Here is a 13,206-nt window from a genome sequence, read left to right on the forward strand (position 1 = left end):
GGAGGAGGTGTGTAAGTGCCGGCGCGGCGGAGGTGAGTGCCGGCGGGGCGGAGGTGAGTGCCGGCGGGCGGAGGTGAGTGTCGGCGGGCGGAGGTGTGTGCCGGCGGGAGGAGGTGAGTGCCGGCGGGGCGGCGGACGAGCGGCAGAACGGGCAGGAGAGCGGGGGACGGCAGGTTTTGGCTCGGCACGGCTCGGCACAGCACAGCACGGTTCAGCTCGGCTCAGCTCGGCACAGCACAGCTCAGCTCGGCACAGCACAGCAGGACACGGCACAGCACGGCTCAGCTCGGCTCTGCTCAGCTCGGCTCAGCTCGGATCAGCTCGGCTCTGCTCAGCTCAGCTCGGCACGGCTTGGCGAAGCCCCGACAGGAGATGCACCTGCGGGAGTCAGGCCCCCATCACAGCCCATCTCCCTTTGGGACCCTTGCCAAGGCCGTGCCAGCGCGGTGATGGAGCGGGACAGGGCCGTGCAGGCTCAGCGAGGAAGAGGAGGGTGGCTGTGAGGAGGGTTCGTGAGGAAGAGGAGGGTGGCTGTGAGGAGGTTCGCGAGGAAGGAGTTCTCGCTGCCGAGCAGGTGGGAAGCGATGCGTGCTGGTGCCCGCTCGGGTTTGGTCAGGTTTGGTGCCCTGTGCGAAGCTCTTGGCCGGGCGAGGGGCGGCTCACGGGTGTGCGAGCCCAGAGAGGCTGCGGGGATCCCCTCCACAGCCCCGGCCGCCCTCCTCCTCGAGTTCCAGGGCGTCCCAGGCACATGTTCATCCTGGAGATCCCCGCTAGATGGGCCCCGCGGTCCCTGGACAGGCTTTTCTGCACCGGCAGCGGCGGGAATATGGCTCCTGGCTTGCACTTAGGGTTTAGGGGGAAAATGACGGGTGAGTGAGAAGAGGGATCTGCGTCCCACGGAAACAGGGCTGGAGAAATGATTTGACTCTGATTTGCACAACAGAGTGGTGTAGAAGGGGGCAGATTGCTAATTTAACTCTAGTGGAAGGTGCCCTTGACCATGGCAGGGGGGTTGGAACGAGATAATCTATAAGGTCCCTTCCAACCCAAGCCATTCCATGATTCTATGAATCCCTTTACAACCGAGGGCATCCTCCTCCAAAGTACATCAAAACTGGCCGGAGCAGCTGCAGGAATTGCTCTCCCTGCTGTGGGCTCCCTGATCACTCCTTTCTGGCCCCCAGCACAGCTGGCAAGCATTTTCCTCCCCGATAGAATGACCCCACAAAGCCAAGGAGAGGATGCTGTGAGCAGGGCAGCACAGTGCCGTGGGTGGAGCAGCACCCTGGGATGCCCTGGGTGGAATGGGGCACAGCTGGGGCACAGCTGTAACATCTGTAGAAAACAGGGATACCATTTCCTGTGGGACATTACTGCAAGGAGTTAGATCACTGCAGTTAGTTTGCTGACAGCCTAGAAAACCCCAGGAAAACATGAATAACACTTCTGGTGCCTCAGTCCCCGCTGTGGAAGGCGCTGATAACCCATCTCTCTCCATACCTCAGCTCAGGGGTTACCATACCATTCATCCAGTCAGGCTTTCCCAAGTCCAGCAGGGCTTGGAAGGACACAATCCAGCCTGGGCTTGTTGGGTTCCTGCATCCCCAGACATCCTCCAAATCCTGTGTGCAGCACTTAGCTCTGTAAGGCTGAGCAAGTGGTTGTTAAGTGACTGGAACCATCCAACGGTTTCCTCTGTGCCTCCAGGAAAGCAAGCCCAAGCACTTTTTGGACTCACCATGATTCCCTGGAGCTCTGAGACTGTCTCCAGCCAGTTCAATGGACCCAACCTCAAAGACCCTCCAGCCCCAGTATCACATGGTCCAGGGCACAGGTGAACAGTGTGCACCAGCTGCAGGTGAAATCCTGCAGAGAAGGGGCTGAAGGGATGAAGGGGGAAGTGTCCTTGGGAACCAGCCAGAGCTGGCTTCTCCATCTCACCCTGCATGATGTGATTCAGCAAATACATGTTGCCCCAAGCAGCCCGGCTGCTTCCCAGTGCAGGTGGGGAGGCTGGGGACAGAGCTGCCCTGGGACACAGGAGCTTCTCTGTCAGACACTGCCCAGCCCGGGCAGCCAGTCCCACCCCCAGCCCAGCCAGTGGCACGCCAAGCACTCGCCCAACTCCCCATGTGCCGGGTAAAGAGGGAACAGCTGCAGGGGCCCTTCTGCTGCCTCAGGAGCTGGGACAGCACCCAGAGCCAGGCTGGGATCTAAATTTAAACTCATGCTTTGTGTGTTTGTACATGCGAGTGCAGGCTCCAGCCCCCACTCCCCCACCACCTCCCCTGCTGCACGGAGGAGACAGAGACCCAGAGGAGCTCCAGCTGGCTGGGACCTGGGGAAGGGGGGCTCCACTGCAGGGCAGGAGGGGAACAGACAGCTAGGGGAGCAACACCATGGAGCCCGCTTCTCCCCAGGGTGACGTGAAGAAGAGGCAACAGAAGGAGAAGTCCAAGAAGCCGGTACCACCAATAGCTCCTCGTCCACCCAGGGCCCTGTTCTGCTTAACCCTGGAAAACCCTCTGCGGAAGGCGTGCATCAGCATCGTGGAGTGGAAGTATCCTGTGGCTGCAGGAGCTGGGGAGCAGTGTGTGTGTGCCTGTGAGCATGGCAGGGGTGCTGGGACCACGAGAGCTGTCAGCCTGTTTCAGGCTTGTGCTGTCTCATCAGGCCTGTGAAAGGCACTGAGGCACTCAGGGAGCCCTGGCAGGATGCACTGGTGAAGGCAATGGCTGTGCTAACTGGGGCATGAAGAGGCTGGTGGGGAAAGCTGGGGCTGAGGAGTGGGCTGGGCCATGGGGCCTTTGTGGGGTGGGACAGGGACAGGCAGGGACAGCCTGGGGGCAAGGGACTTGTGGGAGTCAATGTGTTGTGTGTGTTGGGTGCTGGGGAGAAATGGGGACAGTGTTGAGAGGGGAGGGGGTTTAGTGTGTCAGGAGAGGGCACAGTGCCCATCCTGGGGTGGGGACGGGGTCAGGCTGGGGACGATGTGATACTCTGGAGAGAGAAGTTTGGGGGTAGGTAGCGAGACCATGGTGAATTGCTTGGGATGGCTCTTTGTGTGTATCACCATTTGCCTGATCCCACAGCTGTGCTCTGCCCTGGTGGGGGGCCTCCCCCAAATCCTTGCTGACACCATTGTAATCTCAGCTCCCTTTCCCACCTCTCCCTGGTACTCTGTCACAGGTGAAGGCTTTTTTGTGGGTGATATTGTTCAGAGGGATAGCCTTTCTTTGTGCCTTTGGCTTAGTGTTTTAGTTTGAGTGTTATTTTTTGACCTTTTCACTGGGGCATTGTAGCTCAGAAATACCAAAATGTCGTGTTTCTGCCATGCATACAGGAACTATCGCTTTCTTCACTTGTATTTTGTGTAAAGGGAGAGAGTGGGAGACAAAATATTTCACTTTGATTTCAGCAAAACTTTTGGGCTGAAGCAAAAAACAATGGAAACAGAACAGAACAGAATCGAGTTCTTCCACCACAGCTTTTCTTATTTCATTTGCTGAACCTTATCAGTGTGTTCCTGGCCTTGGCAGGATGATCCCACCAGGCTTTACTCTAGGAGGTGGCTTGGCCACCTTAGGCTGGCTGTGTTGCTGTAGGGATACCAAAACCATACCCAGAGATGCTGCTTTGTCCAAAGCCCAGTTGGCAGGCATGAGGACATGCCCACAGCTCTGGTAGTGCTGCAGTTTGAGACCTCATTCCTTTACTGCAAACTCTGTCCCCCATGGAGTGGGAGCAGAGCCAAAATTGGGGAGTTGTCCTTTTCTGTATCTCTGGCAAGAGAAATGATGGTTCTGTGGGCACAAAGAAGGGAACTGTGCCTGTGTCTTAAATGGACACTGAGTAAGGAAGAGCCTTTGTGTACGCCTGAGTGGCAGGGGGAGAGCTGGAAATAGGACTTACATCTTGCAGCATGCTCCAACACGTTCTTCCAGCTGGGCCAGCACATGCCAGAGCAAGGGCATAGCACAGGGAGGGTCTTCCCCACATCAGTGCTCTGGAAGGGGACAAGTGGGTGTCCCAGTGGAAAGGTGGCATGTGCAGGTGGCTCTGACCTGTGCAGGACAAATGATCCAGGGAATCGGGTTTCTCCAGTGCCTGGCTGTATTTATACCCAGATGCACCTGGCTGCCCTCACTCAGGGATCAGGGATCAGGGATCAGGGCATGCGGCTCGTTCCAGTTCCTGTGGGTTATTATGGTCTGCAGGGACATGCAGGCTGCCAAGGGGAGATTAGCTGTGACCCTCCTCTGTAGGGGTACCTGGGCTGGAGGTGCTGTGTGGCAGCACATATTCCTGTTCCTTGGGCTCATCGCTGCTGTGGAGCTGCTGCTGAGCCACAGGAGAGAGTCAGGGGGTTTTTCAAGCAGTTGAATAGTGGGGACCATCACTCCACTCAGCCCAGGGTGGGTGAAAGGCTGACTTGAGGCAGAGGGCGTTTTTGTGCTGAAATTTGCTCGCATCTCAAAAAATATGTTCATTAGAACAAAGAAATCTAAATGTTGTGCAGCTTTCTGGGTGTTGTGTGCAAGCTGTTAGTCCAACAGCCTGATAGTTGTTGGGACATGTCTTGCTTTGTGACACCACCCTGGTATTTCAGGTCATTTTGTAGCCAGGAGAGCTTCAAGGCAGATGAGTGAGGATTCTGGGGACCCTGGAGGACCACAGAGCTGCAGACACAGAGGCCTAATTCCTGCTGCAGGGCAGGATTGGATGCTGTGTGGTAGGAGCATGCTGGACAGAAAGGAGTTAGATTGCAAGACAAGGAGATGAGGAGGATGCTGAGGCTCAGTGGCAGGAGGCAGAGACACTGTACCCAGTTATCTCCATGTCTATTTCTTGGTTCAATCTTTCCCACTGCACTGCTACCTCATAACTGTGCCAGACTCGCAGAATCACAGGCAGCAAGTGGATTCCAGCTCCAGTTACAGGAGCTGCAGTCGAGGTCACCCTTCAAGGAGGGTTTGTCTTACCCTGTCCAAGCAGCCAGGGAAGCCTCCAAGCCCCAGGCTCTGCCTCATTACCAAAACACAAAGGGGAGCAGCTTTTCCAGCTGACTTCAGTTTTTAAAGTGTCATCAGGTTGATGGATAGAAAGGTCCAGAAAAGGAAAAAACACCTGTGATGAGCCCAGGACACGCCTGACAGCACTCAGCCAGCACTCAGGCTGGTGTGCATAGCCTGCTCCCCAGGTGCCCCTTGCTCTGTGATAGTGGACTGGCCACCAGAGCCCAAGGCAGCCTCAAGGGAGAATGCTGGGGGAAACAGAGAGTGGGGATCCTGGAGGGAGAGCCTGGCTGCAAATGAGACCCTGGAGCCAGAGTCTGAGCTCCTTGGAGGGTTCAGGAAGGTGAGAGCTGAAGCTTGTCCAAGAGGCTTCAAGGCCCAGGCAAAGCAGTGACAGCAGCAGGAGCCTGGGAGTGACCAAGTGCCTGTCCCAGGGTCTTCATGGGGAAATAGTAAAGTCACTCCTTTCATTCTGAGATGTCACAGGGCCCAAACAGCACAGTTTCTACCTTGAAGTGGGTGGGACAGTCCTCAGGCTGAGCGCTGTGTTCACTCCCAGCCCCTGGCACTCCTGGGGACAGTCACAGGAGTGACCCTGCCTGTACTGGGCCACCAAGGCTGTAGGCACAGCTGGGGATGTTCTGCCAGAGGAGCCCCTGGATGAGCTGCCTTGCCCCTGGATATCTTCAGCTGGGCCATGCAGCCCACAGGAGCCTGGAGCAGCAGGAGTCTCCCTCATGGATGCAAAGTGCAGAGGGAGCTGGGGCCTGCCTGTTCTGGAGGGGATGCTCAGGTTCAGTGGCTGCATTCTGCAAAGGGCTCCTGAGCCTTCAGGGTGATTCACTGAAGGATGAGGAGGATGAGTCCCATCCCTTTGTCCTGTGCTGGCCCTGCAGCACCTGAGGATGTGCTGAGGCTGAGGTCTGGCTGCACTCTGTGCTCTGCCTCTGTGGGGGGCTGGTTCTCCACACCCACCCAGGCAGGACAGGGCAGGGGTGGGGTTATTCCTGCTTTTTCTTTCCTGTCTGCACTCCTTAACACTTCCCCTTAGACCCTTCGAGATCATCATCCTCCTCACCATCTTTGCCAACTGCGTTGCTCTGGCCATCTACCTGCCCATGCCTGAGGATGACACCAACATCGCCAACTCCAGCCTGGTAAGGAGCAGTTGGAACTGTTGCTGCATCTCAGTCTTTTCAAGGTTGAGTTCTTCTGGGATACTCCCTCACAGGGAGTTTTGTTTATCTTAGTTCTGTGTCAGGAAGGATTCTCCAAAGGTTCCTTAGGTTCTTGTTTCTTGTGTTTATTAATATATATCAAAAGACTTGGTAGGTCTTTCCCAGACTTTCTGCTCAAGTTCAACTCACTATCACCTGGCTCAAATTGCTCATATGGCACAAAATGTCCTCAAAATATGCAGATCTTTTGTCTTTATACTCATTTTCACCCAATTAACAATAGACATGTAAATTATTTTTCTTAGTGTTCCAATGACCCAACACCTGTGTGCTGCACTGCAGCATTCTTTATTCAGTCACTTTCTATTACCTAAAATCTTCTAGAAGAAGAAGATGAAAGAGAAAGAAGGACAAGAGACAACACCCTAAATCTTCTATCTTGTCTTCTGTTCTCTAAACTAGTTTAAACTTTAACTTTTTCACCCAGTGACTTAAGAAAACTCTAATTTACACACACTTTCAGCTTTTCTATTTAATAGTTGTTTTCATGGTGTTATATGAAATTCAGAGTTTTCTTGGATGTCAGAGCCAGGTATCAGAGATAAGGGCAGCTCTCTGTGCCTCAGACTCCAACAGGAACCCTTCCTGCAGCCCCGAGGGCTCTGTGGAGCTGCTGCCTTGGTGTGATGAGGCTGTGAGGTGCCAGGAGCTGCCCTGGGGGATCAGGCACTGTTGGTCCAGCCCAAGCTGCTGCAGTCAGAGGGAGGCAGGGGTGGGAAGAAGTCATTGCAAAATGGGTTTTCAGAGGGGCTGAAATCACCTCTGGGTTGAAATCAAAGGTGGCAGGTCATGTGTGGAGTACATATGAAGGTAAAATTGATGCTGATAAAAGAAAAGATTCAATCTGATTCTTTTTATCACACTTTCAAAAAGAAACATCCTCTTCCAGAAAGGCTCAAATAGTTTGTTTCAGCATTTTGGACTAAATTTTTCTGACCTTTCCTATCAAGATTGTATTTTAATTTTGTTACTTTTTATTTAAGGTTGGAAAAAACCTGTTTCTATTAGGCAGAAAGGCTATGCCTTTCCAATCATTATTCCGTATTCTTCCACAGTTGCTCCAGTTTTCCTGCAATATGATGTTTTGATGTGACCCAGATCAACAGTTTGCACTATTTTTAGTTTGCCATTCCTTTCTACTCTTCAGATCCCCACTGTGATTCCATCCACATTGATTTCCATTGAGAGACTGAGTATGATGACTGAATCAAAACATCTAAATCCCCCTTTTAATGAAATGTTCTGCAGGTTTTGGTACTCCTCAGGGTAAATGCCCATGGAGGGTTTGTTCCTGGGGTGTTCCTTCAGCCTCCTGGCTGCTCTGACCCCTCAGACTGGTTTTGGTTTCCTCCCTGGCCAGGGGGGCATTGCAGGCTGTGGTGGGTGCTGTTATCTCAGGAGAGAGGTGAAAGAGGCAAATAAAGCTGGGGCAGGTTGTCCTTGGGAATCAGGAGATGGGGACAGTGGGGATGGGGGCTTCCCTCGGGGAGGGGGCTTGGGGTGTGGCTGAGACCTGTGAGGGCAGAGCTGGGGGAAGCCCAGGTGTGTGTGGGGATGAGGGGGTGAAGTGGCACTGGCCTCACAGGGCTCCCAGAGGGGCTGGCTCTGACCCAGGACCTTTTCCATGGGCAAGGACAAGTGATGTAAATTCACTGCATAAATGAAATTCCATCTCTTTTTATTTCTTGTATATTACATTTCTTATGCTATACCCTACTGGGGGATGTTGTCACACCAATAGGTGTCAAGAGCCAGGTAGCCCCAGGCTGCTGCTCTTTCATTCCTGCTTGCTGTCCCCTTGGCACCATGTTCTGGTGGCTTTGTACGAGCAAACCCCGCTGAGAATTTAGCCAGGCACCCATCACCTGGGGCATCAGGCTATGCTTAGCACATGCAGGTAGTGAAGAAAGGCTTGTTGAGGCATTTTCCTGCAGCAGAGAGGTGGTGGGATGTGTTTAATCTCTCCCTGTCCCTTTTCTGTCTCTTCATTGCCCAGTCCTCTCTGGAGAAGGTTGAGTTTATAAAAAGACATGGGAATTATTGAGAAGGCAAAATGTATGAGGGGAAACTGAGTCAGGGCAGTGAGGACGTTGCCCCACATTGTTTATGGGGGCAGGATTGAGGTTCCCTCTCATCAGAGCTCACTGCTGAGGGGTGTGCAGGGCCTGCCCAACCCCAGCTTCCTTCAGAGCAGGGACAGCCACTCTGCTTTACAGATGATCACTTTACAAGTGATGCCTTGATGGGCTACATAAACACAGAAAGCAGATACAACTAAGAGAATAAAAAGGGGTTCTATTTATTGAGGGGTCTTCAGGTGCATTAGGGCAGACAAAGCCCCCCAGGGACCCAAAAATGGACAACAGGTCACAGGTTTCACACTTTTATAAGTTTGGTGCATTTGCAAATTGGGGATTAATCTTCCAATTCCAGCTTCAGGTAATGAAGGAATTTACCCCCAGTTTGCTCTCCCCCAGCTCACTTTTGTTTCCATCTCTTGGGGCCTGAGGTGTCCTTGATTCTCAGGCCTTGAGAGGAATTGTTTTGTCTGACCAAAAAGCAGCAGCTCACACTGTGTGTGGAGTTTAGAGTTATACACTAAAGAATTTCAGTATTACAAATATATGAAAAATATAAAAACTAAAATCCTAAGGCATCACAAGGAGAGTCTCAGGAAGAGAGGATTCCTGGGAGACCTCTGCTGCCACTGCCTTCCTGCAAGATTGGAAAACCTGCAGAGCAGCCACATTCTGTTTCCAGGACCAGCCAGGGATGAGTTTCAGAGTTTACATTAGGCTCAGAATTAGTCTCATGAAAGCTTGGTTAATCAGAACTCATTTTTGGGGGTGTGAAAAAATGAAATTCCATAAAAAAGAAAATAATGAAATTAAGTAACCATAACCATAAATTTTCTAAGAATCAATTTTGCTTTGTCCTGGAAGAAGTACAGTTGTTTAATTTCAACACATTCCATTATTATTCTTTCTATATTAGATTTATTTTGATCCAGAAGTCGGGTTTTTTTTAAAGCCTGTTTGTATCTGATTTTGTCTTTTTCTAACAGAATCAAAATATTTTCTTCAACCCTGATGAAATGAATTTGACTTTTCAATCTGTTTAATAATTCACAGCATTTATTTTCACTTTTACTTGAGTTTCCAGAGTTTCAAATCTCACTGTTTTTCACTGGAAACCTTACTCCAGGAGCAAGCAGCTTCAGAGTGTGCTTAGCAAGGCAGGTTATTCACAGGGATTCACCCAAGAAAATACAGATGCTGATCTGGCTGCCTGACCTATCTTCATGAGCAGTGAAGAAATAAAGTCAAATTTAGAGTACAGTTCATTTCTCATAGTTGAGCCATTTCTGCAGCCCCAGTGGGTGGTGTTTGACATGCTGCACACACTCAAATGCCTGGTTTTCATAGAACCACAGAATTGTAGTATGGTTTGGCTCAGGAGGCTCTTTCTACCCCCTGCCATGGGCACCTTCCACTATCCCAGATTGCTCCAAGCCCTGTCCAGCCTGGCCTTGGGCACTGCCAGGGATCCAGGGGTAGCCACAGCTTCTCTGGGCACCCTGTGCCAGGGCATCACCACCCTCACAGGGAACAATTTTCCCCTAATATTTAAATGTACTGTCTGTCAATTTAAAGTCAACTCTCTTTTCAGTTTAAAGTTTTTTCCACATCAGTGGGACTTGAGGGTGACTGCTTGGAGGGAGGCCACCCTTTCAGACCACCAAAAAGCAGCTGTCCTGAGTCCTGTGGGCTTTGTTTCAGGTAGGATATGGGGCCTAGGGAGTGGGGGACAGAGCTGGAGCTCAAACTGTCAAGGAGACAATTTAAACAGCACAGGTATTGGCCTCTGTGCAGGCACACTGCTGCTGTCACAGATAATGGCTTTAGGTATTTTAGGTAGCACAGTGTTTGATGCCAAGGGATATGTTTCTGAAAATCCCAGCACCTTGGGTTGCATCTCAGCCCTGGGGTTAGGGGATTCCTGTGTTTGCAAAGCCTGAGCAAAGCCTCAGGTACAGTGACAGGAATATGGGTGTCTGATGCAGGAGTCCCAGCTTTTCATTTGCTCTGGGGAGCTGTAATTACTTGTGAGTGCTGTGTAATGTCTGTCAGCCCAGGACTGGGCCATGGGCATCTCAGGAACACCACAACAGTTGCTTTTGGGTAGATGACTTGTGTCCCACAGTGCCTGAGCAGAGTTTGCTGTCCATTGCTGGTTTTCAAGAGCTCTTGGGCCCTGTGCCTGGAGGTTGGAATGGGTTACTTGCTGCAGGAGAGTTGTGACTGCACGTGGCTTTCCTAGAGCTTGGGGTCACCCTGGATCTCCTGGAGTCTTCCACCTGTGGAAAGTGGAAAGTTCACCTGGCTGTGACAGTGGGCAACACTCCTGCATGTCTGCATGCCCAGACTCGATAAACCTGCAGAAACTGCTGCTGCTGCTCTGGTACTGGCACCTGGAGGGGTGCACATGCTGCTGTGTGAGTCCCCCTGCCTCCCTCCTTCCCTCACTCTGGCCTGGGGCCACTGGTGAGGGCTGGCACCTGCCCAGCTTGTGGCTTGGCCACTCTGTGGTCACCCTGGGCTTTTGGGTAGGCAGATGAGCCAGGCCCCTCTCATCTCCCCCTCCAGGTGGGCCAGCAGAGCTCACCCCTCACTCACCCTGAGTGCCACTAACAGCACTGCAGCCTCCTTACCCTGCTCCATCACACAGGGTGTCCTCATGCCCTGTGGCTCCCAGATCCACAGCAAGGCTTCCTTGGAAGGGACCTTGCTGCCCCTCTGCTCCCAGACCTGCAGGAGGCCGGGTTGGCTGCGGCTTCTTGAAATTTCTGTTCTTCCAGCTGGGCTCTCCATACCCCAGGTCTGACAGAAATCACTGAGCCCTTGTTCCTACTGTGGTCAAATCCTTCTGCTTTTGGTGACTGAGCTGGTAGCACCCACCAAAGCCTTTTCAAACCAAGCAGACCTAAGACACCAAGTCCAGGAAGAGCCCTCAGGAATGCCACCAAGGTGTCTCACAGATGTTGGAACAGGAGTGGGAGAGCTGGTGTGGCATGAGTAGCTCTGGATAGGCAGCGAGGGAGATGCAGTGGAGAACAACTTGTAGGACCTGGCCTCTCTGTGCTCTCCTGGCTGCTGTAGGGGGGTTATGGCTTTTCTGGTTCCTGTCTCTGCAGCCCTGGGGGGTCTCATGTCTGTGGGAAAGGAGGAGCTGTGGCTGGACACTGTGGCAGGAAAATCACAGCATTGCAGAGCAGTAGGGGTGGAGTGACCTCTGGAGATGATCTGCTCTAACTACCTTCTCTAAAAAATCCATACAAACAATTCAAAAACTCTCCCAAATTATTTCCTGCATGTCTTCCCATCCCAAGTACTTCCCGTGGTATAACAGAGGCCATTGTGGAGAGCAGAAGTGTTTTTCTTGATGTCTCTTTCTGACTGTGGTCTGCAGCAGTTCCAAACCCTGCTTGCCTCCCACTGCGCCCTTCCCAAGCCGAGTGCCAGGGTTTCCCCTACTCAGAGGAAACTTCATTGGCTCCAGACCTCATTTTCATCTTGTTTTCCAAAGGAAGGGATCCTATGAGATTGCTGTAAATGTGCTCCCATACATTACCTGCCCTGTCCCCTTCTCTGCCTCACAGCTGTGGGATTTCATTCACCTCCATCCAGGGGAATAGGAGGACACTGAGCTGCTCTGTTTTGCAGAAAATGGTTGCTGCAAGCTCTGGGAAACACCTTTATGGATTCTTTATGTTTACAAAGGGCTTAGAAAGATTTCAGCAGCACAGCTTCCTACCCTGGCAGTCTGTGCATGTGTCATGCTCAAACCATTGGTGCATCTACAAAAAATGTTTTAATTAGGGTGGGCTGGAGCTGCAGGGCCCTGATGGGACTGGGAGGCTCAGGAGGAGGTTCAGAGCTGGTGGTACAGGAACAAAAGGCATGGAGAAGGGCAGTTTATGACAGACATATGGGGACACTCAGTGCAGTGCAATGCTTCTCTCTCGAGCTCTAGCCCTGGCTTCGTAAAAGGAGAGGATTTTCCATTTGTCAGGGCATGTGGACCCCAGGAGGAAGGTGTGCTCACAGCATGACAGCATTCCCCAGGGAAGATCCACTCCCAGTTTGGTCTCAGAGACAGGTTTCTGCCTTTCTGAGGACAATTCCCTGGAGATCCTGAGCAGTGATGCTCCTTGTCCTTCAGGGGATATAGGCTAAGGAGAGGGACCAGGGAGCACCAGAAATATAAATAGCCCCATCCACCTGGCTGCTTCAGAGGGTTTTTAATCCCAGCCTGGAAGGGGCATTGGCAGCAAGGGCAGCGATGGCAGTGACAGGCAGAGCCAGCTGGGCACAGGCAGCTCTTGGCTGTACTCCAGGGACAGATGAGCTCCCCTAGCCCAGCAGCTGCAGGGCAGTGCCAAACCCCTGCTTGGGGTGTCAGGTCCTGCCTGGGAGGGGGTGCAGCACCTCTGCCCAGTGAGTCCCAGGCCCATTTCTAGCTGGTCACTTAGCCAGGCAAATGTCTGGCACTAAGCAGGAGGTCTTGAGCCCAAGGCCTCCGTTCCCTGGCAGCTTCCTTATCATCCCAGGCAAAGAAGCCATGGTACACCTGGCCTGTCCCACAGTGACTGTGGGGACTCCAGACCCAGCAAGCCCTCAGCTGGAGAGGATGAGAAGGTGTCAGTGCTGCCTGTAGGAGGAAGGCTGTGGGGGGAATGAGAGAGTGAACAGCAGGGAGGAGAGCCAGAGACGAGCAGTGCCCTGGGACAGGCACCTTCGGTGGATGGAGCAGTTGTAGGAACCACAGTCTCAGGGCAGGGTCCTGGCAGGGGCGATTAGAAGGCTGTGGGGATCATGCTGCAGGCCAGAGGGTGGCATGTGGTGGCTCAGCATGCCAGCCCTTGTCCCCAGGGAGCTGCTTGGTGTGTGTAG

General features: G+C 52.6%; 1 protein-coding gene across 1 annotated transcript in view; it reads left to right on the top strand.

Annotated features, from left to right (window-relative positions):
• Positions 1 to 2,253: 2,253 nt before the first annotated feature.
• Positions 2,254 to 13,206, top strand: part of CACNA1S (calcium voltage-gated channel subunit alpha1 S) — a 43,820-nt gene continuing 32,867 nt past the window's right edge. The window contains exons 1-2 of the mRNA XM_058855763.1: positions 2,254 to 2,560; positions 6,067 to 6,172. Coding sequence (XP_058711746.1) covers positions 2,400 to 2,560; positions 6,067 to 6,172 — 267 coding nt within the window. The 5' untranslated portion in view covers positions 2,254 to 2,399. The remainder of the gene's footprint in view (positions 2,561 to 6,066; positions 6,173 to 13,206) is intronic.

The sequence above is a fragment of the Poecile atricapillus genome, chromosome 23, assembly GCF_030490865.1.
Source record: "Poecile atricapillus isolate bPoeAtr1 chromosome 23, bPoeAtr1.hap1, whole genome shotgun sequence".
NCBI lineage: Eukaryota > Metazoa > Chordata > Aves > Passeriformes > Paridae > Poecile > Poecile atricapillus.